The 26,318-nt window shown below is 48.0% G+C and overlaps 1 protein-coding gene across 1 annotated transcript; it reads right to left on the reverse strand.

The window, feature by feature from the left end:
- Nucleotides 1-1,364: 1,364 nt before the first annotated feature.
- On the reverse strand, nucleotides 1,365-19,901 carry LOC140906095 (uncharacterized). The gene is made up of 8 exons (XM_073329603.1): nucleotides 19,686-19,901; nucleotides 17,753-17,860; nucleotides 16,614-16,701; nucleotides 11,928-11,938; nucleotides 5,654-5,860; nucleotides 3,730-3,837; nucleotides 2,595-2,678; nucleotides 1,365-1,556 (listed from the first exon to the last, which is right to left on the reverse strand). The coding sequence occupies exons 1-8, from the start codon at nucleotides 19,863-19,865 to the stop codon at nucleotides 1,443-1,445; spliced, it is 900 nt and encodes a 299-aa protein (XP_073185704.1). The 5' UTR covers nucleotides 19,866-19,901; the 3' UTR covers nucleotides 1,365-1,442.
- Between the last annotated feature and the right edge of the window lie 6,417 nt (nucleotides 19,902-26,318).

Genomic DNA, 26,318 nt, shown 5'->3' on the forward strand with positions numbered 1-26,318 from the left:
TTCTTGTTAAGCACCTGGTCACAATCAACTCTTTTAGTGAAGACTGAAGTAAAATAGGCATCAAACTCCTCAGCCTTCTTGATGTCATCTGTTGTTAACTCTCCTTAAATCTTACATAGCAGACCTGCACTTTCCTTCATCTTACCCTTGCTCCTAATGTATTTATAGAACCTCTTCTTAGTGCCTGGTATGTCCCTTGCTAGGTGTAACTTATTTTATATCTTAGCATTCCTGTTTTTTCCCTACATTCTTGGCTTGTTCTTTTCTATTCATCCGTAGCAATTTGTCCCTGTTTCCACTTGATAATGTTCAGGTCACTAAAGAGTGCCTGATGCAGCCATATTGGCCTCTCAGGAGACTTCATGTCATTCTTGACTCCAAATCGATAGATTTTTAAGGCTGGAGCATAAGGGCGGCAGAATCAAGTTTGTTGTCAGGCCAAAGAGCTCGTGGGTTTTCAGTCTGATGGAATCTGTACCTTTAATGACCCGGCTTTGGGATTTTGTCCCTGTGGGTTTGTGCACAGGAAGGTGGGAAGGGAGCTGTGGGGTCCTCTTTCATGATCAACACCTCGCTGAAAGCTGTGCAAGGAGCCTGAACTCTATGGGTGTGCCTGGTTGGGAGAAACCTTGGGGCAGCCCCATCTTGTTCTTTCGGGGAATATTCACCCCATGGCAGAGGGGCTGCAAAGGGACCTGAGCACCATCAACCCTTTAACACAGGACATTGTCAGGCCCTCCTTCCTGGAGTGTACTAAACGGTCAGGGAGTGATTTCTTTGGGTGTTATGGGCTACCTGTCTCAGAGAACCAAAAGGGCAAAGGGCGTTACCCACTTTCTAGATGGAACCTGCAGTAAATTGGGGAGGTTAAAGCATTACATGGCCTGAGTGCTAAATTTTCCAAAGTGACAATTGATTTTCGGTGTCTCAAACCTTAGAGAGACTTTGAAGGGGCCACATTTTCGGAGGGCAGCTGCTCAGCACTTTCTGAAAACCAGGCCCCTTTGAGGACATCCTGTGTTGGGCACCCATAGTTGCTAGTCACTTTTAACAAGTTGGACCTTAGTGTCTGGATCTCTGTTGCAATAGGGCAGGAGTTGGGTCTCTTTAATGAGGATGGCGTGTGACTCCTCGTTGGGGGGTTTTCATTGGCCAGTAGCAAAGTCAGGTGACTCACTCTGGTTCATATCCCTAATCTCCTCCCACAACATGGAAGCAGAGGACAACAGTTTAGGTTTGCAGAATGGCAATTTATTACGCACAGGAGCCCTGGTGAGCAGCCCTGCAACAGCTGCTAAGCGGCGGATAGAAGCAGACACTCTGAAGCTGTTGAGATTGTTATGAGCCTGTTTTCCGATGGTGCTTCCAGTGGAGGAGAAATGGAGCCACATCTGGGTCTGGCAGCATCAGCTCGCTTATATCTCCTCTCTTTCTGGATCTTCTTAGGGAAAGACGATATCTACAGCAGCACGAATTATTTTCTCTTTATGTCGACGAAAAAACCTGCCAACTTTTCTCCTGAATCTACTCCAGCGGCCCCGTGTGACGATATTAGGCTAGAGAGAAAAGAAGTCAGGGTTAGCATCTCCACACAGATTGAAACTGGCTCCTGCAGCTCAGGGAATGTTACTTTGTTCTCTCTTGTGTTTCATTTATTATTAGCAATGACTAGAGGCCCCAACTTTGAGGAGGGCTGCAGTAGTTGCTGTAACACACGCACAGTGGGTGACAGTCTCTGCCCCAAGGGGATTACAGTCCAGATAGACAGAGGGGGAAAGGGTGAGGGGTGAGAGTGTGACATGCCTGAGGTCACACAGCTGGTCAGTAGCAGAGCAGGAAGTAGAGCCCAGGTCTCCTGAGTCCCTAGCCAGTGCCCTCTCCCCTGGAACACATGGCCTCTCCAGAACAAAAGAGAGCATCCGACCAGTGTCACTGTGGGCCTAGGTGGCTAGTGGGGGAGAGGAGTAGCCTTCAGGAGTGTTCCCGTTGGACTCTGGACAGGGGGTGACATCGCTCTGTGGCTCTGAGGGAGGGGCAGGAGCTTGCCTGCTGCGGGGACAGTGTGCTAGGGCCGTGCCATTGAAGGCACAGGATTATAGACTCAGCCCTTATCCCCTGGCCCTTTACTGTCTGTAACCGTTACGCCCACTTTGGGTAGGTCCCTGCTGTAGAGCAAGAAGAAAGGGCCATGCCTGGGGCCTTTTGTCTGGTGTGTGGGACCAGGGGCCATTCAGTGTCTGCATCATACAACGTATGTAAATGTCACTGCCAGACAAAGGCAGGTGGTGAGGATCCTCCCCAGAGCCCCCTGCCCTTGCCCCGCTGCCAGGCACCGTCTGGAGCTTTAGGTTTCTTATGTATCCCAGTGAGATCAGAATTTGCTCCCTGCGGTTCTGCTGGCGGCTGTAGGGCTCCATCTCCAGGCCTGTGGGGCAGGAGGCCTTTGCCAGCTCACTGCCAGCAGGTGCAGCTGGACACTTGTTCTGGGAACACTTGTGCAGTGTGAAATACCTGGCCAGGATCTCAGTGAGGGAAACCCTTATCCCTGCCTCAGCCCAGCCGTGAGCAGAGAGGAGGCCCTCCAGGCCACTCACCTCCTCAGACGCCTCCTCGCATTTGATAATGACGGAAGCGGGGTCCTGTTCAGTGGAGAAGAATCCAGAGCAGTCTTTGACCAGCTGTAAGGGAGAGAAAAGAGACCTCAGCATCTTACTGTCAGGGAGCGCTAACGCTCAGGCCTCTTGCATGTGGAGACCTGCTTCCCAGGGTGGTTTGGTCACAAGTTAAAGAGGACGTTGGGAGGCTCAGTCTTCGGCCTGGTTTGGACATCACCCTGGATCAGGACCCCATTGCGAGAGGAACTGTACAAACACAGACCAGAAAGATGATCCCTGCCCTGAGGAACTTTCAATCTAAGTAACCTTTGCTCATGTTCAATAGTTCCTTACTTTGCGAGCAGTCACTTTGCGATTCCTTGTGTACTCCAGATGAGTGAGAGGGGCCCACAGAGAACAGCATATGGGTAAATGTAGACATAGACAAGGAGAGAATGAACCAAAATCTGTACTCAGTTGAGCCAAGTGAAGCAGGATTTCTGTTAGGGCAGAGCATACCTATAGAACTGGAAGAGTGGACGTGCAGTTAAAGCACTGGGCTGCCATTTAGGAGACCTGGGTGGAGTTCCCCACTCTGCCACTGTCCTGGTGTGTCACCCTGAGTGAGTCACATCACCCACCAGTGAGACGGGGATAAGAGCACTCCCTCTCGGCCAGCCTGTCTCTGTCTGGTCTATTTAGATTGTGAACTCTTTGGGGCGGAGCAGGGACTGTCTGAGTTTATGCAACACTTGGCACCATGCGGCCCTGATCTCATTAGGAACGTCAGTGCACCATGAATAATATTTTACACGAGCTGCATCCCCTTCTCCTTTTGACTTCAGTGAGGGTTCCCCGGTAGAACGGTGCCCCAGCTGACAACAGCAAACTAGAGATTAAAAACCATCCAGTCCTATAATTAGTGGATGGATGAATGGATGGATGTTGTTTGTGACATTGATGTAAGGATTGATAAGGAGGCTACTGTGGAAAAGGCACTGTCCCATGGCCCCATTCCTTCCTTTATGTCTCTGCTGGAAACACACGTTTTCTGTGAGGCTTCGGGACCTGACAGATGCTATTGGTCAACTTAAGGTGCAGAGGGAGGTGTCTCCATGCAGCAAGTGATCCTTACCCCATCTTCTTTGAATTCACACTGGCTGATGTCGCGTTTCTCTTTTACCGGGCACACTGTCTCTTGAACAGTGAATGTCAGCGGTTGGATAGTTTTTGAAGACACGTCCTAAGAAGAAATTCAATGAAAGAACAAAATAATCATTCACTGTGAGCAACAAGGCACCAGGCTCCACTTTGGCCTTGTAATTATTTTCTATTCTATTACAGTATCACCCAGAGGCCTAGACTGGCATCAGATCCGCATTGTGCTAGGAGCTGTTCAAACACATACACAGATGAGGCCCTGCGAAAAGATTCCAGTCTAAGCAGAATATAAGTATTGACTTGTTTTAGTCCAGTGGTTCTCAAACTTATTTGATCACACCCCTCTTCTTTGTATCTATAGTCATTTATCCCTCCCCGCTCTCCTGCCACTCAAATACATAGACTGCTTCCCAGGGGATCAGAGAGCAGCGGCTGCGGGGTGGGCGTCCAGCTCTGTAGGCAGCGCCCCACCAGCAGCAGCACAGAATAAGGGTGGGGTGGCAATGTGAAATATCACTTTTCACAGCACACTTAGTGTCCCGTTGCCACTCTTACTTCTGCACTGCTGCTGTTACCCCAGGGCTGACAGCCAGGTCCCCACTGCCCAGTGCTGACAACGGGAGCCCTGCCATTGCCTCCAGGTGAGTGATTGCGGGATGGGGAAAAGAACCCAAGCCTGGGCTGTCTCCTGGTGAGGGATTGGGGGGATGGGAGGGAGAGCCTGGGTGGCAGGATTCTGGCAGTGACTGACTCGGGGCAGCGGCATTCAGGCCGTGACTGTCCCGGGGAGGCGGGGCCTCTGGCTGTCAGCCCCAGAGTGGCAGGACTCCATCTGTTCCCTTTATCCCCTCCCACCACCGCCCGGGTGTTGGACTGCCCTTCTGCATGAGCCTAATCCGCCAGGGCTGACAGTATGTATTTGTACAGCACCTAGCACAATGGGGCCATGGTCTTGGCTGGAACCTGTAGATGCTGCTGGGATATAAATAATATATCAATTCGGTCCCTCCAGGAAGAATAGTGCCCAGCGCTTTGTTGCCACTTAATAAATAATGACAATAAGGGATTATCAAATGTCTTTTCATTAAATCTGTCTTCTACATATTACTAAATTTGAATTCTCTGCATAAGGAGACCCAGGAAGGCATTTAATTCAAATAATTTTTCCTCTTAAACCTTTTTAAACCTTCCGAACTCCATGCCTTTAATCACCAATAATCAGTATTTATTTGTAAAGGCTCAGAACCCAGACAAAACAAAACAAGTGTATTACTTTAAGAACACTGAAGAATTTAGTGAGCCCATTGCATGATTTTTTCAGGGCGGACTCATTCTCTTTGAACCCTTATGGCTGGCCACCGCCTTTGTGCCAGGCGCTGTACAAACACAGAGTAAGACGGTCCCTGCCCCGAATTGCTCAGAGTATAATTCAAATGGAAAACAGGCTCTGCCTGCTGTATCTGAATGAACTGCTGCTCTCAGGCCCTTCCTCTGCAGTGGCATCAGGAAGCTGCTCTGTGGTAATACAGGGAAATAGCTGTCTGGCTGCTACCCGTCCCTGCACATATTTCACACCCTCTTTATAACCAATTTTGGCCATGCTGCTTTCAGTGACTCAAGTTGGCTGGTTTATAAATTCTCTGTCCTTCCCCTTCCCCTAACCACTGCCTACTTGAATTGTGAGCAGAAACTGTCTTTCATGAGTGCCTGGAGGGTACCTAGCCCATAGCCGGCACCACCAGAAATCAGCCCTGGATAATAACAGTAAGGGTGCAAATACCAGACTGTAGGTACAGGAGTCTAGCATCAGAGGCCAGCGATTTCCCCTCGACCTGCTCTATGAGCTCAAGCGGCATCGAATATACACAGGCCACAAAGCGATTCCCCAGGTCACTCACCCAGTCTGGCTGCGGCTCAGCTTCCAGGAGCCGATAGGCCAGTGTTATATCTGGCTCTTGGTTGTAGAGCTGAACGGCAGCTAAAACCGCATCCTCGTGGGTTGGCAGAGGGGATGATGATGGCGTGGGGGCTGCTGTGACCACCCCGAGAATCAGCAGGACTTTCAGGCAGGTCTCCATCCTTTGCCCTGGGGGATTCAGTGAGAGCTGGGTCGGCAACCCTGTCCCTCCCGGGGAAAGCCATTTTATACGCTGCCTCCTCTGTATGGGCTAGTGCCTTATTGGTTGCCTGCTTTGGTCCTCCTTTTACCGGTGGCTTTTCCCCATCCATCTGCAGGTCTTTTCCATTGGCCACCCTGATGGAGCAGGCACAGAGGGGAGGTCGGTAAGAGGAAAAGGAGGATTTTTTCAAATAAATTGCTGAAATCGTGTGCACCAATTGCAAAACAACCCATGGTAGTGGTTAGGGGGTGTCCAGGGCCCCCTGTATTGGGAAAGGCTGAGCTACGTGTCTTAATTCTGTTGGGCCAGATCCTCGTCTGGTATAGTTGCCATAGCTCCATCGGCTTTCATGGATCTACGCTGATTTACATGAATAGAAGACCTGTCCCCTAAAGTCCAGACAACCAGAGCTTTACCCAACAGCTCTCAGTCCAGAAATCACACAACAAGCATTCCCTTAGAGCCAGTCAGTAGGCCCAGGTCATTGGTTTTGATGGTGCCACCACTAAATCCAAGGGGACTGTACAGTGCATTAACAATGGATAACCACACATCGGACTGCTCCTGACAGGCCAACCTGCTCTTTTGTATCCCTAGCAATGGGGCTCCCCCGTATCCAATAGGAGGACCCTGTTGCAAAGCCTGAGAGATTTTTCTATCATGAAGTCTTCCCATGTGTCAGCCTAACCCATCCTTTCTTAATGTTATCCCATTGCTCCTAGTCATACCCCTAACCCCCTTTCCAAATGTTTCCCCCTCTCACGGGGTTAAGTCCTTTGTAGGCTGCTATTCTTTTTTCCTTATCCTATATTCACAGTTGGCCAATTTCCAGTGCACGTGGCTGTGTCCCTACCCAAGAAAAGTTGAATTAATTTTGAGAGTCTGATTTCATGAGGCACTGTCTCAAATGTGTTACTAAAAACCAGTTATACCCTATCGGCCACTTCCTCTTCATCCACTGGTCCTGCAATTCTGTCAAACACAATCAAACTATCAGATCTCTTCTGTGTGATTCGAGCACGTTCTCTGTGTCCTCTGAGTGGGGCTTTCCCAATACTTTCCCTCCTACATAAAATACAGTAAATAGTGTGGACGGTATTCCTAGCTGTGAAGTCCCCTTCATCAGGATTCTGCTGCAGGATAAGACCAGGAAGTCTCAGGATTCTTTCTTCAGGTCATTTCCTGCACATTCTGGCTGACCGTTTAGCTATGGTTTGGTAATCCAGGCAGGACGGTCGGGGTTTGTAACTGACAATTCCATCCTTCCCTGTGCGGTGTGTGAATTAAAGCTGGTGCTGCGTCACGTGGGGTTGGGTGGCAGTGCGCTCGTACCACTTACTTCTCCATAATCACAAAATCATATTTTGTCCGGCTGAAATTTCCCTCTCAGCCTAGGCAGTGCCTCTTGCATGTGCCCCCCGGGGTACAGCTTGATGCAGAGTTGTACTTGGTCATAGTTTGGATTTTGATGACTTGGTCATTATTTTGCAAACTCTGTCAACTCCATGAGTGACTTCCAGCAAGTCACTTTATCCGTCTGAGGCTCAGTTCCCCATCTGTGAATAGCGATCCTTACTTTCTCCCACTCTTCCTCCATATTGCCTGTTTAGATTGAACACTCATAAACACACTGTTTAGATTGAACACTCTCCTGTCCTATGTGTATGTAACCCTTCTGCCTGACAGAGTTGGCAGCAACAAGGGCCGGGTTCAGTATCTAGGGGATCCATTCCAATAACACAATGCAAAACCAGCTCGAGCCCCACCCAGTGACCTGGGACAAATATATACCACCCCCGCTGGGCGCCTCCAAGAGGCAATACTTCCCCTCTCGCAAGCACATAGTCTGAGTGTAGCAAAAAGCCTTTTAATAACAGAGAGAAACAATGTGGCATTATGTTGGGGAAACACCACCAACAGGATTCATAACACAACCCATGAGCAAAAAAACCCACCCCAAGCAAATTGGGTCGTGTCCTTTCCCTTTGGTTCTTGAGCCCAGCAACCCAAAATCACCCAAAGTCCCAAAAGTCCAGTGACCCAAAAGTCTCTGTCCCTGATCAGGGCAGCCCCAGAGTTCGAAAGTTTATCTACAGAGTTTTACCTCCCAACCTGGGTGGAGATGGGCGGGGGGTGCGTCAAGGGGCATCTTACGTGGTCTAAAGCTGATGGCCCCACCTCTCAAAGGGGCTCCGCTCTGCCAGCCGTCCCACAAACTGCTCTGCTCCACCATACATCTTCAGGCTCCCCACTACTTAACACAACACTCAGTGATTTCAGCTCTTAGTCAGTTCAGCTCTTTTGTGATTTTAGCTTGTAGTAGGGGAGCCTTAGTGCTGGTACACCATTGGCCCAAAGCAAATTCAGCTCAGTAGCCTGTAACTAGACTCCTAATAGAATCAAAATTAGCTCTGATATTCCACAGTAGCAAGAGAAGAAAGTGCAATTAGCATGCAAGACCCTCACCAGGGGGCCCATGCACTCACACATTAATACCTACCCCCAGCCTCTCTCAATTCACAGAGTTTTGGAACCCATGTCCCTTGCCTAGCGAGTGCTACTTAGTTGATGGCGAGTCCCTCCGTCATAACAAAACGCCAAGTACAGTTCCACTGTCCTTGATTCCCATGATCAGAGTAATAATAATTTATTCTTCCTGCCCCAATAACAGAGACACTGGGGATCCCACAGCAGCCAAAGTGACCATTTGGGCAGCTATGGACTCATTCTAGGCAGGGTGGGTGTGCCTATGCAAATGAGATCAGCCCCTGAAGTTCTTTTCCACAACTTGCTACACCTCACCACCAGATGTCAGGGTGGAGCTCATCCTGGCTGCTTACATGTGCGTACAGCGCTTAGCATAATAGACCTTGGTTGGTGTCTGTAGGTGCTAGTGTCCTATGAATAAGAAGACTGAGGTGCATGGCGGTGAAGAATTCAGCTCCTCGTCTTTATCTCCGGGCACTCTATTGAATAGTGGTTGCTCTGAGAGTCCCACTGCAGCTCTGTTGGAACCCCAAGGTTTAGCACTGCTCAGCCCAGGGGCCTGCAAACATTTGCAGTCTCCTTCTTGAGGGTGCATCTGTAACAAGATGTTGCTTTTGTATCTCTCAGATGTCTCCCTGCTTCCTCCTTGCAGCTCTCCGGCACAAACCTGATCACTGCACCCTGCTTATCCCAACACTCCTGCTTAACTGAAATGTGCGGGGTTCTTCTTGGTTTGCCCTGTGTTACCAGCGTGTCTGCACTGCAGTGAAATCCTCCGACCACGGAGCACAGGCTCCTCCATCTCCATAGCACAACCTGCCCTTGGGAAACTGACCAGCATTTATCCCTCCTGGCTGTCCAGGTCCCTCAAGCAGCTCTTTCTCCAGACCTCACTGGCATATCTTCCCTGTATGCCCAGTCCCCCAAATCTGGAGGGAAGCTGCCTCCTTCATAGCCAGCCAGCACCTCATTCCTGTGTCCCCACTCCCCAGATCCTGGAATCCAGCCCCTCCCTCCAGGGCCAGCCAGTATTGATTCCAACACAATCCTCACTGCTTATACGGTCCCCACAACCATGCCATGCAGCAGGTTCCTCCAGAACTCCCTAGCTCTCTTCCGTGGAAGAGCGAAGGAGCTGCCCCTGCAGGCCTTGAACTCTGTTTCCAGAGTTTGCGGGATCCGGAGCACAGAGATCGAAGCCTCAGATTTCAGGAATCCCCACTTGTTTTCATAGAGCTTTGTGTGTCCTCCTGAAGCCTTCAGCTAATGAGAGACCTCTAGTTTGCATGAAATGCTTTTAAGACAGGTTGGTTTAAAGGGGACCATGGGGCCATCCCAGTGCAGGTGGGCCTTAAAGACTGCCCTCATCATTGGTGGCTACCAGCCAACTCCAGGCTTCATTCCTGGATACAGTGCTTGCCGCAATGGGACTCTGATACCGACACTGAATGGGGGTTGCGGTGATGCAAATCACTGATAATAAGTAATTTTGCTGTGAATTTTTCCCTAGAAACAGCTCTTTCGAGTTTTCAAATACCCTGTGTCCGTCACACACACAATACAGATATCTCAGAACACTACACACCTGTTGTGACTCACACATTTGTGTTGTGTCCTCTTGTGTTGGACAGTCTGTGATTTACCTTACAGAGAACTAAAGTGCCTTTTCTTTCTTGGGTTATGCTTTCATTAGAGGAGACAAAGATAAATGGCATATCTGTGCCTGGAACTCCCTGAAATGGAGATTATAATATTTCTCTAGACCTGGGTCTCTGAAGTGTTGGGAGGGTTTGTGACGGTGCCCCCCATAAGGCTTTATGGAAATATGCTTATGAATGTATATATGACATAACTAGAATATGTTTCATGCTACATGTGCCATGTAACACATCTCTGTAAAGGTTATGATCTACTGAATCTATTAATCCTATTTGTATGCATGTGTCATTTTTGTATTCGAAGTTATGAATATTGGCTGCTTACTGGCTTGATTTTTAAGTAGCCTTTGTAAAGCATTTGGTCAGCTTCTTGAGAAAGGAATGTGCAAATTAAGTGCCCAATCAAGAAGCACTTAAGGGACAATGGATCTTGGAAGGCTCCAATCCACATAAGAAGTCTACATGAAGACGTTCAAGGTAGCAGATAAGCAATGGCTTCTGCCTGTAAAAACTGAGTTATGCATGGATATGTGACTCCAAAATGAGTCATGCATGGATATGCGACTCCAAAACTCCATCTTGGAGCTGGACTTTGCATTGGAGAGAGGAGGGGGTCTCCACCCACAAGAAAAAGTCTATTTAAAGCCGTGGGAGACCCCTCCATTTTGTCTTCAGCTTGCTTAAGAGACAGCCTCTCCAACCCAAGGACTCCTGAAAGAAACTGGAACAAAGGACAGAAACTACAAGAGCTGTGAGTGATTGCTGGACCCCGACTAGAAGGAGACTAGTCTGTAAAAGGAAGCTTACTGGAATTTCTCTCAGGGTGAGGTTTTTGTCTGTGTTCAGTTTCCTTACTGTATTAGACATAGACTTGCATGTTCTATTTAATTTTGTTTGGTAATTCACTTTGTTCTGCCAATTAGTACTTTGAACCACTTAAATCCTACTTTCTGTATTTAATAAAATCACTTTTTACTTATTAATTAATCCAGAGGATGTATTAATACCCGGGGCTGGGGGGGGGGGGGCAAACAGCTGTGCATATCTCTCTATCAGTGTTATAGAGGGCGAACAATTTATGAGTTTATCCTGTGTAAGCTTTATACAGGGTAAAACAGATTTATTTGGGGTTTGGATCCCATTGGGAGTTGGGCAACTGAGTATTAAAGACAGGAACACTTCTTAAGCTGCTTTCAGTTTAAGCCTGCAGCTTTGGGGCACGTGGTTCAGACCCTGGGTCTGTGTTGGAGCAGGCTGGCATGTCTGGCTCAGCAAGACAGGGTGCTGGGGTCCCAGGCTGGCAGGGAAAGCAGGGGTAGAAGTAGACTTGGCACTTCCCAAGTGGGTTTCTGTGATCGAACCCGTCACAGGGTTAATTAGACAATATCTGAGTAAAATGTAATATACATTCTGTTATTAGAGCAAAGTACTTTGACCTGAAAGAGCTGAGGACAGAGGCTATTCAGAATGGGTCACCCGCTCCCAACGACACAGCACTGTAACGTTATGTCAGTTGCAGGTTTGCTTCCCAAATGCTATGGTATTTCTTTGTGAATGCAGGAAACAGAAGTTAGTTGGGTAACACCCCCAGCAGTTTGCCCACTGGAATAGGGTTTCTCGTCCATTTCTTTGCTGTGCTAAGCAAAACCCCAATTCCCCAGTGTTGTGCAGACAGACAGACCCTGGCACCCGTGTGGCACCCCATTGCGTCTTCATTGGGGTCCATGGGGGCACAGGGTTCTGTTCTTTAGAATAACTGCTGATTTGGGGCTTAAAAGTTGGAGCACTTGTACTGTTCAGAGTAGAAATATGGTGCATTTTTTTAATAGTGACGGTAATTGACCACGGGAACAATTTACCTCGGGATGTTCTGGATTCTGCATCACTTGCAGGCTTTCAGTCAGGACGGGATCTCTTTCTAAAAGAGATGCTCTCGCTCAAATGTAAGCTACAGGCTTGAGGCAGAAATGATTGGCTGAGGTTCTTTGACCTGTCCTATTTTCTGCAGCAGGTCGGACTAGATGACCACAATTGTCCCTGGCAGCCTTAACAACTATGACTGTATGAAAACTATGAAGGTCGGCAGCAACGCTTCAGTTACATATTTAATGTGGTTCTGTCAAGGCTGATTCCCCACTCTGGCACTTCGAGTGCAGAAGGTGGGGGCCCGCAAGGATTTTTAAAAATTAATACTTACCACTCCAGGCTTGTATTAAACTCCCAGGTAAAAGTGGAATCTCCTTCCTTTGAAGTTTTTAAGGTCAGGCTTGACAAAGCCCAGGTTGGAATGATTTAGTTGGGGATTGGTCCTGCTTTGAGCGGGGGAGGGTCTAGATACCTCCTGAGGTCCCTTCCAGCCCTGTTATTCTATGATTGTATGATTCCCAAGGTTACAGCTTTTCTCTGACGTTGGCTTGGGAAACACTGCCACCACCCAAATGGAAAACCCCTTTTTTGAAACCCAGGAAGGTGCACTTGGGAATTCCTTCCTCTGGGGTACCCTGAAGCCCTTTCACACATACCCCTCCAGGGAAGAGCTGAGAAAGAAAACAAAGGAAATTAGCTGTTGCCACCAGCTAATTAAACAGCATATGCATAAACCTCTTGGGACACCAAAAATCCAATCCTGTTCTTTAAAAAGGTAAATTTTATTAAAATCAAAAAGAAAGACATACATCTGGAACTTAGGCTTTTGCTAGATTTTAAAAGAGCAATTCCAAAAATTAAGCACCCAAAATAACTTTCTTGGAGTTCAGCTTAAAGGTTACAAGCATACAAAAGCATCTGGGGTTAGCACAGAGGAGTCCACAAGCCAATAAGAAATAAAAGAAATAACCCTAATCGCATTTTCCCCCCCTTTCTTCATAGGTCAGGTTTTCTAAACCTTTTATCATTTTGGTTGCTCTCCTCTGGTCTCTCTCCAATTTGTTATGTATTTTTTAAAGTGTGGCCCCCACAACTAGACACGGCACTCCAGCTGGGGTCTCACCCGTGCCCAGTAGAATGGAACAATGATCTCCTGGGTCTTACATATGACATATCTCTTAAGACACCCCAGAATGATGTTAAGCTTTTTCGAAATAGCATCCCGTCATTGGCTCATACTCAGTTTCTGATCTACTGTAGCCCTCAGATTAATTTCTGCAGTATTGCCACCTAGTCAGTCATTCCCCATTACGTATTTGTGCAGTTGATTTATTCTTCCTTGGTGTTGCACTTGGACTTGTCTTTATTGAGTATTATTTTGTTGATCTCAAAAAAGTTCTCCAATTGATCAAGGTGATTTTGAATTTTAATCCTGTCCTGCAAAGTGCTCGTAACCCCGCTCAGCTTGATATCCTCTGCAAATTTCATAAGCGTACTCTCCACTCAGTTATCCACCTCATTAATGAAAATATTGAATAGTAACGGCCGCAGGACAGACCACTGGAGGCCCCATTAAATACACCCTCCCAGTTTGACCGTGAACATTCATAACTACTGTTTGAGAATGTTTTTTCAACCATTGTAGAACCCACCTCTTAGTATTTCATCTTCACCACTTTTCTCTCATTTGCTTGTGTGGGACTGTGTCAAAAGCTTTACTAAAATCAAGAAATAGGACATCTATTGCTTCACCCTTCATCTACTACTCATCATTCTGTTCTATTCTAGGCTCTTACACATGGATTGTTTAATGGTCTCTTTGAGTAACTTTCCAGGTATCGAAGTTAGGCTGACTATCTGTAATTCCTCAGGTCCTCTTTCTTCCCTTTCTTAAAGAGAAAGTTTAATGTTAAAAGTGTTTAAGTTTAAAGAGAAATGTTTTCCCTTCTGTAGTCCTCTGGGACCACACCCATCCTCCATGAGTTCCAGAAGATAATCACTACGGGTTCAAAGATTGCTTCAGCTACTTCCTTAAGTATCCTAGGGTGAATGGCGTACAGCCTTGCCAACTTGAATACATCTAACTTATTTAAATATTTTATCTGTTTTTCCCTATTCTGGCTTGTGTTCCTTTCCCCTTCTTGTGAAGCACCTGGTCACAATCAACTCTTTTAGTGAAGACTGAAGTAAAATAGGCATCAACCTCCTCAGCCTTCTTGATGTCGTCTGTTATTAGCTCTCCTTCCCTCTTATGTAGCAGACCTACACTTTCCTTTGTCTTACCCTTGCTCCTAATGTATTTATAGAACCTCTTCTTAGTGCCCGGTATGTCCCTTGCTAGGTGTAACTTATTTTATATCTTAGCATTCCTGTTTTTTCCCTACATTCTTGGCTTGTTCTTTTCTATTCATACGTAGCAATTTGTCCCTGTTTCCACTTGATAATGTTCAGGTCACTAAAGAGTGCCTGATGCAGCCATATTGGCCTCTCAGGAGACTTCATGTCATTCTTGACTCCAAATCGATAGATTTTTAAGGCTGGAGCATAAGCGCGGCAGAATCAAGTTTGTTGTCAGGCCAAAGAGCTCGTGGGTTTTCAGTCTGATGGAATCTGTACCTTTAATGACCCGGCTTTGGGATTTTGTCCCTGTGGGTTTGTGCACAGGAAGGTGGGAAGGGAGCTGTGGGGTCCTCTTTCATGATCAACACCTCGCTGAAAGCTGTGCAAGGAGCCTGAACTCTATGGGTGTGTCTGGTTGGGAGAAACCTTGGGGCAGCCCCATCTTGTTCTTTCGGGGAAAATTCACCCCATGGCAGAGGGGCTGCAAAGGGACTTGAGCACCATCAACCCTTTAACACAGGACATTGTCAGGCCCTCCTTCCTGGAGTGTACTAAACCGTCAGGGAGTGATTTCTTTGGGTGTTATGGGCTACCTGTCTCAGAGAACCAAGAGGGCAAAGGGCGTTACCCACTTTCTAGATGGAACCTGCAGTAAATCAGGGAGGCTAAAGCATTGCATGCCCTGAGTGCTAAATTTTCCAAAGTGACAATTGATTTTCGGTGTCTCAAACCTTAGAGAGACTTTGAAGGGGCCACATTTTCGGAGGGCAGCTGCTCAGCACTTTCTGAAAACCAGGCCCCTTTGAGGACATCCTGTGTTGGGCACCCATAGTTGCTAGTCACTTTTAACAAGCTGGGCCTTAGTGTCTGGATCTCTGTTGCAATAGGGCAGGGTTTGGGTCTCTTTAATGAGGATGGCGTGTGACTCCTCGTTGGGGGGTTTTCATTGGCCAGTAGCAAAGTCAGGTGACTCACTCTGCTTCCATATTGTGGGAGGAGATTAGGGACATGAACCAGAGGACAACAGTTTAGGTTTGCAGAATGGCAATTTATTACGCACAGGAGCCCTGGTGAGCAGCCCTGCAATGGCTGCTAAGCGGCGGATAGAAGCAGACACTCTGAAGCTGTTGAGATTGTTATGAGCCTGGCTTCCGATGATGCTTCCAGTGGAGGGGAAATGGAGCCACATCTGGGTCTGGCAGCATCGGCTCGCTTTCATCTCCTCTCTTTCTGGATCTTCTTATCCAAGGGCGATACCTATACCGGCACGAATGATTTTCCCTTTATGTCTGCGAAGAAACCTGCCAGCTCTTTTCCTGAATCTACTCCAGCGGCCCCGTGTGACGATATTAGGCTAGAGAGAAAAGAAGTCAGGGTTAGCATCTCCACGCAGACTGAAACTGGCTCCTGCAGCTCAGGGAATGTTACTTTGTTCCCTCTTGTGTTTCATTTCTTATTAGCAATGACTAGAGGCCCCAACTTTGAGGAGGGCTGCGGTAGTTGCTGTAACACACGCACAGTGGGCGACAGTCTCTGCCCCAAGGGGATTACAGTCCAGATAGACAGAGGGGGAAAGGGTGAGGGGTGAGAGTGTGACATGCCTGAGGTCACACAGCTGGTCAGTAGCAGAGCAGGAAGTAGAGCCCAGGTCTCCTGAGTCCCAGTCCAGTGCCCTCTCCCCTGGAGCACATGGCCTCTCCAGAACAAAAGAGAGCATCCGACCAGTGTCACTGTGGGCCTAGGTGGCTAGTGGGGGAGAGGAGTAGCCTTCAGGAGTGTTCCCGTTGGACTCTGGACAGGGGGTGACATCGCTTGTGGCTCTGAGGGAGGGGCAGGAGCTTGCCTGCTGCGGGGACAGTGTGCTAGGGCCGTGCCATTGAAGGCACAGGATTATAGACTCAGCCCTTATCCCCTCACCCTTTACTGTCTGTAACCCTTACGCCCACTTTGGGTAGGTCCCTGCTGTAGAGCAAGAAGAAAGGGCCATGCCTGGGGCCTTTTGTCTGGTGTGTGGGACCAGGGGCCATTCAGTGTCTGCATCATACAACGTATGTAAATGTCACTGCCAGACAAAGGCAGGTGGTGAGGATCCTCCCCAGAGCCCCCTGCCCTTGCCCCGCTGCCAGGCACCATCTGGAGCTTTAGGTTTCTTATGTATCCCAGTGAGATTAGAATTTGCTCCCTGCGGTTCTGCTGGCGGCTGTAGGGCTCCATGTCTAGGCCTGTGGGGCAGGAGGCCTTTGCCAGCTCACTGCCAGCAGGTGCAGCTGGACACTTGTTCTGGGAACACTTGTGCAGTGTGAAATACCTGGCCAAGATCTCAGCGAGGGAAACCCTTATCCCTGCCTCAGCCCAGCCGTGAGCAGAGAGGAGGTCCTCCAGGCCACTCACCTCCTCAGATGCCTCCTCGCATTTGATGATGACGGAAGCGGGGTCCTGTTCAGTGGAGAAGAATCCAGAGCAGTCTTTGACCAGCTGTAAGGGAGAGAAAAGAGACCTCAGCATCTGCCTGTCAGGGAGCGCTAACGCTCAGGCCTCTTGCATGTGGAGACCTGCTTCCCAGGGTGGTTTGGTCACAAGTTAAAGAGGACGTTGGGAGGCTCAGTCTTCGGCCTGGTTTGGACATCACCCTGGATCAGGACCCCATTGCGAGAGGAACTGTACAAACACAGACCAGAAAGATGATCCCTGCCCTGAGGAACTTTCAATCTAAGTAACCTTTGCTCATGTTCAATAGTTCCTTACTTTGCGAGCAGTCACTTTGCGATTCCTTGTGTACTCCAGATGAGTGAGAGGGGCCCACAGAGAACAGCATATGGGTAAATGTAGACATAGACAAGGAGAGAATGAACCAAAATCTGTACTCAGTTGAGCCAAGTGAAGCAGGATTTCTGTTAGGGCAGAGCATACCTATAGAACTGGAAGAGTGGACGTGCAGTTAAAGCACTGGGCTGCCATTTAGGAGACCTGGGTGGAGTTCCCCACTCTGCCACTGTCCTGGTGTGTCACCCTGAGTGAGTCACATCACCCACCAGTGAGACGGGGATAAGAGCACTCCCTCTCGGCCAGCCTGTCTCTGTCTGGTCTATTTAGATTGTGAACTCTTTGGGGCGGAGCAGGGACTGTCTGAGTTTATGCAACACTTGGCACCATGCGGCCCTGATCTCATTAGGAACGTCAGTGCACCATGAATAATATTTTACACGAGCTGCATCCCCTTCTCCTTTTGACTTCAGTGAGGGTTCCCCGGTAGAACGGTGCCCCAGCTGACAACAGCAAACTAGAGATTAAAAACCATCCAGTCCTATAATTAGTGGATGGATGAATGGATGGATGTTGTTTGTGACATTGATGTAAGGATTGATAAGGAGGCTACTGTGGAAAAGGCACTGTCCCATGGCCCCATTCCTTCCTTTATGTCTCTGCTGGAAACACACGTTTTCTGTGAGGCTTCGGGACCTGACAGATGCTATTGGTCAACTTAAGGTGCAGAGGGAGGTGTCTCCATGCAGCAAGTGATCCTTACCCCATCTTCTTTGAATTCACACTGGCTGATGTCGCGTTTCTCTTTTACCGGGCACACTGTCTCTTGAACAGTGAATGTCAGCGGTTGGATAGTTTTTGAAGACACGTCCTAAGAAGAAATTCAATGAAAGAACAAAATAATCATTCACTGTGAGCAACAAGGCACCAGGCTCCACTTTGGCCTTGTAATTATTTTCTATTCTATTACAGTATCACCCAGAGGCCTAGACTGGCATCAGATCCGCATTGTGCTAGGAGCTGTTCAAACACATACACAGATGAGGCCCTGCGAAAAGATTCCAGTCTAAGCAGAATATAAGTATTGACTTGTTTTAGTCCAGTGGTTCTCAAACTTATTTGATCACACCCCTCTTCTTTGTATCTATAGTCATTTATCCCTCCCCGCTCTCCTGCCACTCAAATACATAGACTGCTTCCCAGGGGATCAGAGAGCAGCGGCTGCGGGGTGGGCGTCCAGCTCTGTAGGCAGCGCCCCACCAGCAGCAGCACAGAATAAGGGTGGGGTGGCAATGTGAAATATCACTTTTCACAGCACACTTAGTGTCCCGTTGCCACTCTTACTTCTGCACTGCTGCTGTTACCCCAGGGCTGACAGCCAGGTCCCCACTGCCCAGTGCTGACAACGGGAGCCCTGCCATTGCCTCCAGGTGAGTGATTGCGGGATGGGGAAAAGAACCCAAGCCTGGGCTGTCTCCTGGTGAGGGATTGGGGGGATGGGAGGGAGAGCCTGGGTGGCAGGATTCTGGCAGTGACTGACTCGGGGCAGCGGCATTCAGGCCGTGACTGTCCCGGGGAGGCGGGGCCTCTGGCTGTCAGCCCCAGAGTGGCAGGACTCCATCTGTTCCCTTTATCCCCTCCCACCACCGCCCGGGTGTTGGACTGCCCTTCTGCATGAGCCTAATCCGCCAGGGCTGACAGTATGTATTTGTACAGCACCTAGCACAATGGGGCCATGGTCTTGGCTGGAACCTGTAGATGCTGCTGGGATATAAATAATATATCAATTCGGTCCCTCCAGGAAGAATAGTGCCCAGCGCTTTGTTGCCACTTAATAAATAATGACAATAAGGGATTATCAAATGTCTTTACATTAAATCTGTCTTCTACATATTACTAAATTTGAATTCTCTGCATAAGGAGACCCAGGAAGGCATTTAATTCAAATAATTTTTCCTCTTAAACCTTTTTAAACCTTCCGAACTCCATGCCTTTAATCACCAATAATCAGTATTTATTTGTAAAGGCTCAGAACCCAGACAAAAAAAACAAAACAAAACAAGTGTATTACTTTAAGAACACTGAAGAATTTAGTGAGTCCATTGCATGATTTTTTCAGGGCGGACTCATTCTCTTTGAACCCTTATGTCTGGCCACCGCCTTTGTGCCAGGCGCTGTACAAACACAGAGTAAGACGGTCCCTGCCCCGAATTGCTCAGAGTATAATTCAAATGGAAAACAGGCTCTGCCTGCTGTATCTGAATGAACTGCTGCTCTCAGGCCCTTCCTCTGCAGTGGCATCAGGAAGCTGCTGTGTGGTAATACAGGGAAATAGCTGTCTGGCTGCTACCCGTCCCTGCACATATTTCACACCCTCTTTATAACCAATTTTGGCCATGCTGCTTTCAGTGACTCAAGTTGGCTGGTTTATAAATTCTCTGTCCTTCCCCTTCCCCTAACCACTGCCTACTTGAATTGTGAGCAGAAACTGTCTTTCATGAGTGCCTGGAGGGTACCTAGCCCATAGCCGGCACCACCAGAAATCAGCCCTGGATAATAACAGTAAGGGTGCAAATACCAGACTGTAGGTACAGGAGTCTAGCATCAGAGGCCAGCGATTTCCCCTTGACCTGCTCTATGAGCTCAAGCGGCATCGAATATACACAGGCCACAAAGCGATTCCCCAGGTCACTCACCCAGTCTGGCTGCGGCTCAGCTTCCAGGAGCCGATAGGCCAGTGTTATATCTGGCTCTTGGTTGTAGAGCTGAACGGCAGCTAAAACCGCATCCTCGTGGGTTGGCAGAGGGGATGATGATGGCGCGGGGGCTGCTGTGACCACCCCGACAATCAGCAGGACTTTCAGGCAGGTCTCCATCCTGTGCCCTGTGGGATTCAGTGAGAGCTGGGTGGGCAGCCCAATCACCCCTGGGGGAAGCCCTTTTATACGCTGCCTTCTCTGTATGGGCTAGTGCCTCATTGGCTGCCTGCTTCCGTCCTCCCTGAACAGGTGACTTTTCCCCATCCATCTGCAGGACGTTTCTATTGGCCACCCTGCTGGAGCAGGCACAAAGGGGAGGTCAGTAAGAGGAAAAGGAGGATTTTTTCAAATAAATTGCTGAAATCGTGTGCACCAATTGCAAAACAACCCATGGTAGTGGGTAGAGGGTATCCAGGGCCCCCTGTATTGGTAAGGGCTGAGCTACGTGTCTTAATTCTGTTGGGCCAGATCCTCGTCTGGTATAGTTGCCACAGCTCCATCGGCTTTCATGGATCTACGCTGATTTACATGAATAGAAGACCTGTCCCCTAAAGTCCAGACAACCAGAGCTTTACCCAACAGCTCTGTCCAGAAATCACACAACAAGCATTCCCTTAGAGCCAGTCAGTAGGCCCAGGTCATTGGTTTTGATGGTGCCACCACTAAATCCAAGGGGACTGTACAGTGCATTAACAATGGATAACCACACATCGGACTGCTCCTGACAGGCCAACCTGCTCTTTTGTATCCCTAGCAATGGGGCTCCCCCGTGTCCAATAGGAGGACCCTGTTCCAAAGCCTGAGAGGTTTTTCTATCATGAAAAGAAAAGGAATACTTGTGGCACCTTAGAGACTAACCAATCAAATAAATTGGTTAGTCTCTAAGGTGCCACAAATACTCCTTTTCTTTTTGCAAATACAGACTAACACGGCTGCTACTCTGAAACCTTCTATTATGAAGTCTTCCTGTGAGTCAGTCTAACCCGTCCCTTCTTAATGTTATCCCATTGCTCCTAGTCATACCCCTAACCCCCTTTCCAAATGTATCCCCCTCTCACGGGGTTAAGTCCTTTGTAGGCTGCTATCCTTTTTTCATTATCCTGTATTTACAGTTGGCCAATTTTCAGTGCACGTGGCTGTGTCCCTACCCAAGAAAAGTTGAATTAATTTTGAGAGTCTGATTTCATGAGAGACTGTCTCAAATGTGTTACTAAAAGCCAGTTATATCCTATCGGCCACTTCCTCTTCATCCACTGGTCCTGCAATTCTGTCAAACACAATCAAACTATCAGATCTCTTCTGTGTGATTCGAGCACGTTCTCTGTGTCCTCTGTGTGGGGCTCTCACAATACTTTCCCTCCTACATAAAATACTGTCAACAGTGTGGACGGTATTCCTGGCTGAGAAGTCCCCTTCATCAGGATTCTGCTGCGGGATAAGAACAGGAAGTCTCAGGATTCTTTCTTCAGGTCATTTCCTGCAGATTCTGGCTGACCGTTTAGCTACGGTTTGGTAATCCAGGCAGGACGGTCGGGGTTTGTAACTGACAATTCCATCGCTCCCTGTGCGGTGTGTGAATTAAAGCTGGTGCTGCGTCACGTGGGGTGGGGCGGCAGTGCGCTCGTACCACTTACTTCTCTATCAGTCAGTTGCTAGAAGTTCTTGAAGTGTCTTATAACACTCCCCTCTTAGCTCATCTGATCCTTGTGTCGTGATAACATTTAATTTACTTATTATAATTATTGTAAAACCATAATCACAAAATCATATTTTGTCCACCTAAAATTTCCCTCTCAGCCTAGGCAGTGCCTCTTGCATGTGCCCCCCGGGGTACAGCTTGATGCAGAGTTGTACTTGGTCACAGTTTGGATTCTGATGACTGAATTTGGCCATTATTTTGCAAACTCTGTCAACTCCATGTGTGACTTCCAGCAAGTCACTTTATCTGTCTGAGGCTCAGTTCCCCACCTGTAAATAGCGATCCTTACTTTCTCCCACTCTTCCTCCGTATTGCCTGTTTAGATTGAACACTCATAAAGGCAAGGACTCTCTTGTTGTGTCTGCGTACAGCGCTTAGCATAATAGACCTTGGTTGGTGTCTGTAGGTGCTAGTGTCCTATGAATAAGAAGACTGAGGTTCATGGCGGTGAAGAATTCAGCTCCTAGTCTTTATCTCCGGGCACTCTATTGAATAGTGGTTGCTCTGAGAGTCCCACTGCAGCTCTGTTGGAACCCCAAGGTTTAGCACTGCTCAGCCCAGGGGCCTGCAAACATTTGCAGTCTCCTTCTTGAGGGTGCATCTGTAACAAGATGTTGCTTTTGTATCTCTCAGATGTCTCCCTGCTTCCTCCTTGCAGCTCTCCGGCACAAACCTGATCACTGCACCCTGCTTATCCCAACACTCCTGCTTAACTGAAATGTGCGGGGTTCTTCTTGGTTTGCCCTGTGTTACCAGCGTGTCTGCACTGCAGTGAAATCCTCCGACCACGGAGCACAGGCTCCTCCATCTCCATAGCACAACCTGCCCTTGGGAAACTGACCAGCATTTATCCCTCCTGGCTGTCCAGGTCCCTCACGCAGCTCTTTCTCCAGACCTCACTGGCATATCTTCCCTGTATGCCCAGTCCCCCAAATCTGGAGGGAAGCTGCCTCCTTCATAGCCAGCCAGCACCTCATTCCTGTGTCCCCACTCCCCAGATCCTGGAATCCAGCCCCTCCCTCCAGGGCCAGCCAGTATTGATTCCAACACAATCCTCACTGCTCATACGGTCCCCACAACCATGCCATGCAGCAGATTCCTCCAGAACTCCCTAGCTCTCTTCCGTGGAAGGAGCTGCCCCTGCAGGCCTTGAACTCTGTTTCCAGAGTTTGGGGGATCCGGAGCACAGAGATCGAAGCCTCAGATTTCAGGAAACTTGTTTCCATAGAGTTTTGTGTGTCCTCCTGAAGCCTTCAGCTAATGAGACACCCCTAGTTTGCATGAAATGCTTTTAAGACAGATTGGTTTGAAGAGGACCGTGGGGCCATCCCAGTACAGGCTGCCTTAAAGACTGCCCTCATCAATGGTGGCTACCAGCCAACTCCAGGCTTCATTCCTGGGGACAGTGCTTGGCGCAATGGGACTCTGATACCGGCACTGAATGGGGGCTGCTGTGATGCAAATCACTCATAACAAGCAATTTTGCTATGAATTTTCCCCTAGAAATGGCTCTTCAGAGTTTTCAAATACCCATTGTCCATCATACACACAATACAGATATCTCAGAATAGTACACACCCATAATGACTTTACACATGTGTGTTGTGTCCTCTTGTGTTGGACAGTCTGTGATTTACCTTACAGAGAACTAAAGCACCTTTCCTTTCTCGGGGTATGCTTTCGTTAGAGGAGACAAAGATAAATGGCATTTCTGTGCCTGGAACTCCCTGAAATGGAGATTATAATATTTCTCTAGACCCGGGTCTCAGGAGTGTTGGGAGGGTTAATTAGACAATGTCCGAGTACGTAAAATGTAATATACATTCTGCTATTAGAGCAAAGTACTACGACCTGAAAGAGCTGAGGACAGAGGCTATTCAGAGTGGGTCTCTCACCCTCACCTACACAGCACCGTAACGTTATGGCAGTTGCCGGTTTGCTTCCCAAATGCTATGGTATTTCTTTTGCAAATGCAGGAAACAGAAGTTAGTTGGGTAACACCCCCAGCAGTTTGCTCACTGGAATAGGGTTTCCAGTCCATTTCTTTGCTGTGCTAAGTAAAACCCCAATATCCCAGTATTGTGCAGACAGACAGACCCTGGCACCCGTGTGGCACCCCATTGTGTCTTCATTGGGGTCCATGGGGGCACAGGGTTCTGTCCTTTAGAATAACTGCTGATTTCGGGCTTAAAAGTGGGAGCACTTGTACTGTTCAGAGTAGAAATATGGTGCATTTTATAATAGTGAAGATAATTGACCACGGGAACAATTTACCTCGGGATGTTCTGGATTCTCCATCACTTGCCGGCTTTCAGTCAGGACGGGATCTCTTTCTAAAAGAGAGGCTCTCGCTCAAATGGAAGTTATGGGCTTGAGGCAAAAATGATTGGCTGAGGTTCTTTGGCCTGTCCTGTGTTCCACAGCAGATCAGACTAGACGCCCACAATGGTCTCTGGTGGACTTAACAACTATGACTGTATGAAAACTGTGAAGGTCAGCAGCAACGGTTCAGTTACATAGTTGATGTGGTTCCAAATTCCTTTCTCAGTGAAAGCTTGGAAGCTCCCTTATCTCTGCCTTTCCTTACAATGGCATCATTGTTAGCATGAGAACCTTCTTCTCTGCAGCTCCTGTCATTTGGACCAAGCATCAGTCTATCAGATGATATTGTATAAAAATTCCAAATCCACTCGGTCCCTGGGCTTTACCAGTGCCTCTCATATGTCAAACTCAATGAGGAGTTTAGTCATATAATGACAAGCGAGTGTTGCCCAGAAGTGTGTCTAGCAGTCTAAAATGTGTGCACAAAGTTGTCAGTCTGTCCTCCACCACACACCCACACTCTCTCTCTCTCTCTGTACGCAGTCTCCTAAGGCAGACATGCCATGACACACAATGAAGAAAATCATACCCTACCTATGGGATAAATTCCTTGCTCGTAACAGTGCCTCTTGATCTATAGAATTTAATGGAGTTATGCCTTTTACCATCTGGTGAAGTTCCCATTGATTATAACCTGGGTGCCTAGAGATGCAGGTACATTTGTACCAAAAGGATCCCTAGCACAGTGGGTACAGTGAGATATCTCCCTGATGGTGGGTTTCCCTGACAGAGAGCCACAAGGGCTATTGCCCTCTGGACACTGAAAGCCGTACACTCTTGTGAATGTGGGGTGTGCAGCCTATCCCCATGATCTCAGCTGATTTGAGTTCCCATATCTGCTACTCCTGGCATATTTGCCAACAGGTATTTCCTGCAAAAGGAAGCAACAGCTTTTGGGAAAACCCAAGTGCACAAACAATAAATCCCCCAAGGTCAGAGTAACAATCGGGGGTGTCCTAGTGGGGTGACATGATGGCCCTTCCCAGCACTGGATGGGGAGAGGTGGCATGATCCTGTTGGTGGGTCACTTTGGCCACCACAGCCACCACATTCATTCCTTGGCAGCAGACAAGCAGCTGAGGGAGAAGAACTGGGTGTGACAGCTACTGCAACCCCCTGCAGGATCTTTGGGGACCAATGCGTTAAACCTAGGAATGGCTTCGGTGTTTGTGTCCTACTCCCTGGGGGAGGGGTACCAGACCTCCTCCCGGAACTACAAACATCAGGGGAGGGGGTGATTAAGGCGAGTCACAATCAGAGAACGGGCTTTTGGTATAAAAGGCTGCGTTTAAACTGACATGGATTCTGATCCAGTAATCTGACAGGATCTTCTGTCCAAGGGGGGCCCCAACCTTTGCGGAAGTGTTAGAAAGACTTTGGCCCAGTAGGGACCCCATAAGACTGGTGGGTGCTTCCTGGAATGTTTAGTGTGTGCTTAAATTGTGGGTGCCCAGGAATGAGGGTGGAGGTGGAAGGGTATCAAAAGAGCAGTTAATGCTGAAACTATTCCAGATCTTAACTATCCTTATAGTTAGAAAGTATTTCCTAATAATTAGTATTTCCTAATAATAATAACCTAACTCTCCCTAGCTGTGGATAAAGCCCATTGCTTCATGTCCTACCTTCAGTCTCCATGGAGAACCATGGATCCCCACCCTCTTTATAACAGCCCGTCACATATTTGAAGACTGTTATCGGGTCCCCCTCAGTCTTCTTTTCTCAAGCCTAAACATGCCCCGTTTTTCCCCCCTTTCCTCATAGGTCAGGTTTTCTAAACCTTTTATCATTTTGGTTGCTCTCCTCTGGTCTCTCTCCAATTTGTTATGTATTTTTTAAAGTGTGGGCCCCACAACTAGACACGGCATTCCAGTTGGGGTCTCACCCGTGCCCAGTAGAATGGAACAATGATCTCCTGGGTCTTACATATGACACTCCTGTTAACACACCCCAGAATGAGATTAACCTTTTTCAAAAGAACATCCTGTCATTGGCTCATATTCAGTTTGTGATCTCCTGTAACCCCAGATCCATTTCTGCAGTATTACCACCTAGCCAGTCATTGTCCATTATGTATTTGGGCATTTGATTTTTTCTTCCTTGGTGTTGTACTTTGCACTTGTCTTTACTGAATATTATTTTGTTGATCTCAGAAAAGTTCTCCAATTGATCAAGGTGATTTTGAATGTTAATCCTGTCCTGCAAAGTGCTTGCAACCCCTCTCAGCTTGGTGTCCTCTGCAGATTTTATAAGCATACTCTCCACTCCATTATCTACCTCATTAATGAAAATATTGAATAGTAACGGACCCAGGACAGACCACTGGAGGATACCATTAAATACACCCTCCCAGTTTGACTGTGAACATTCATAACTACTTTTTGAGTAGGGTTTTTTTAACCAGTGTTGCACCCACCCTTTAGTATTTCATCTAGACCACATTCCTCTCATTTGCTTATGCAAAACTCGTGGTGATCAGGGGAGGTCCTGGA

The sequence above is a fragment of the Lepidochelys kempii genome, chromosome 2 (assembly GCF_965140265.1).
Source record: "Lepidochelys kempii isolate rLepKem1 chromosome 2, rLepKem1.hap2, whole genome shotgun sequence".
Classification (NCBI taxonomy): Eukaryota; Metazoa; Chordata; order Testudines; family Cheloniidae; genus Lepidochelys; species Lepidochelys kempii.

What these genes read in the sequence shown, in the direction of transcription:
- LOC140906095 (XM_073329603.1), bottom strand. Translation starts at nt 19,865, where the DNA reads ATGGAGACCTGCCTGAAAGTCCTGCTGATTGTCGGGGTGGTCACAGCA. An exon ending in CTGAGCCGCAGCCAGACTGG is followed by an intron (nt 17,861 to 19,685) that starts GTGAGTGACCTG and finishes ATTTCTTCTTAG; the next exon opens with GACGTGTCTTCAAAAACTAT. An exon ending in GCGAGGAGGCGTCTGAGGAG is followed by an intron (nt 1,557 to 2,594) that starts GTGAGTGGCCTG and finishes TTTTCTCTCTAG; the next exon opens with CCTAATATCGTCACACGGGG.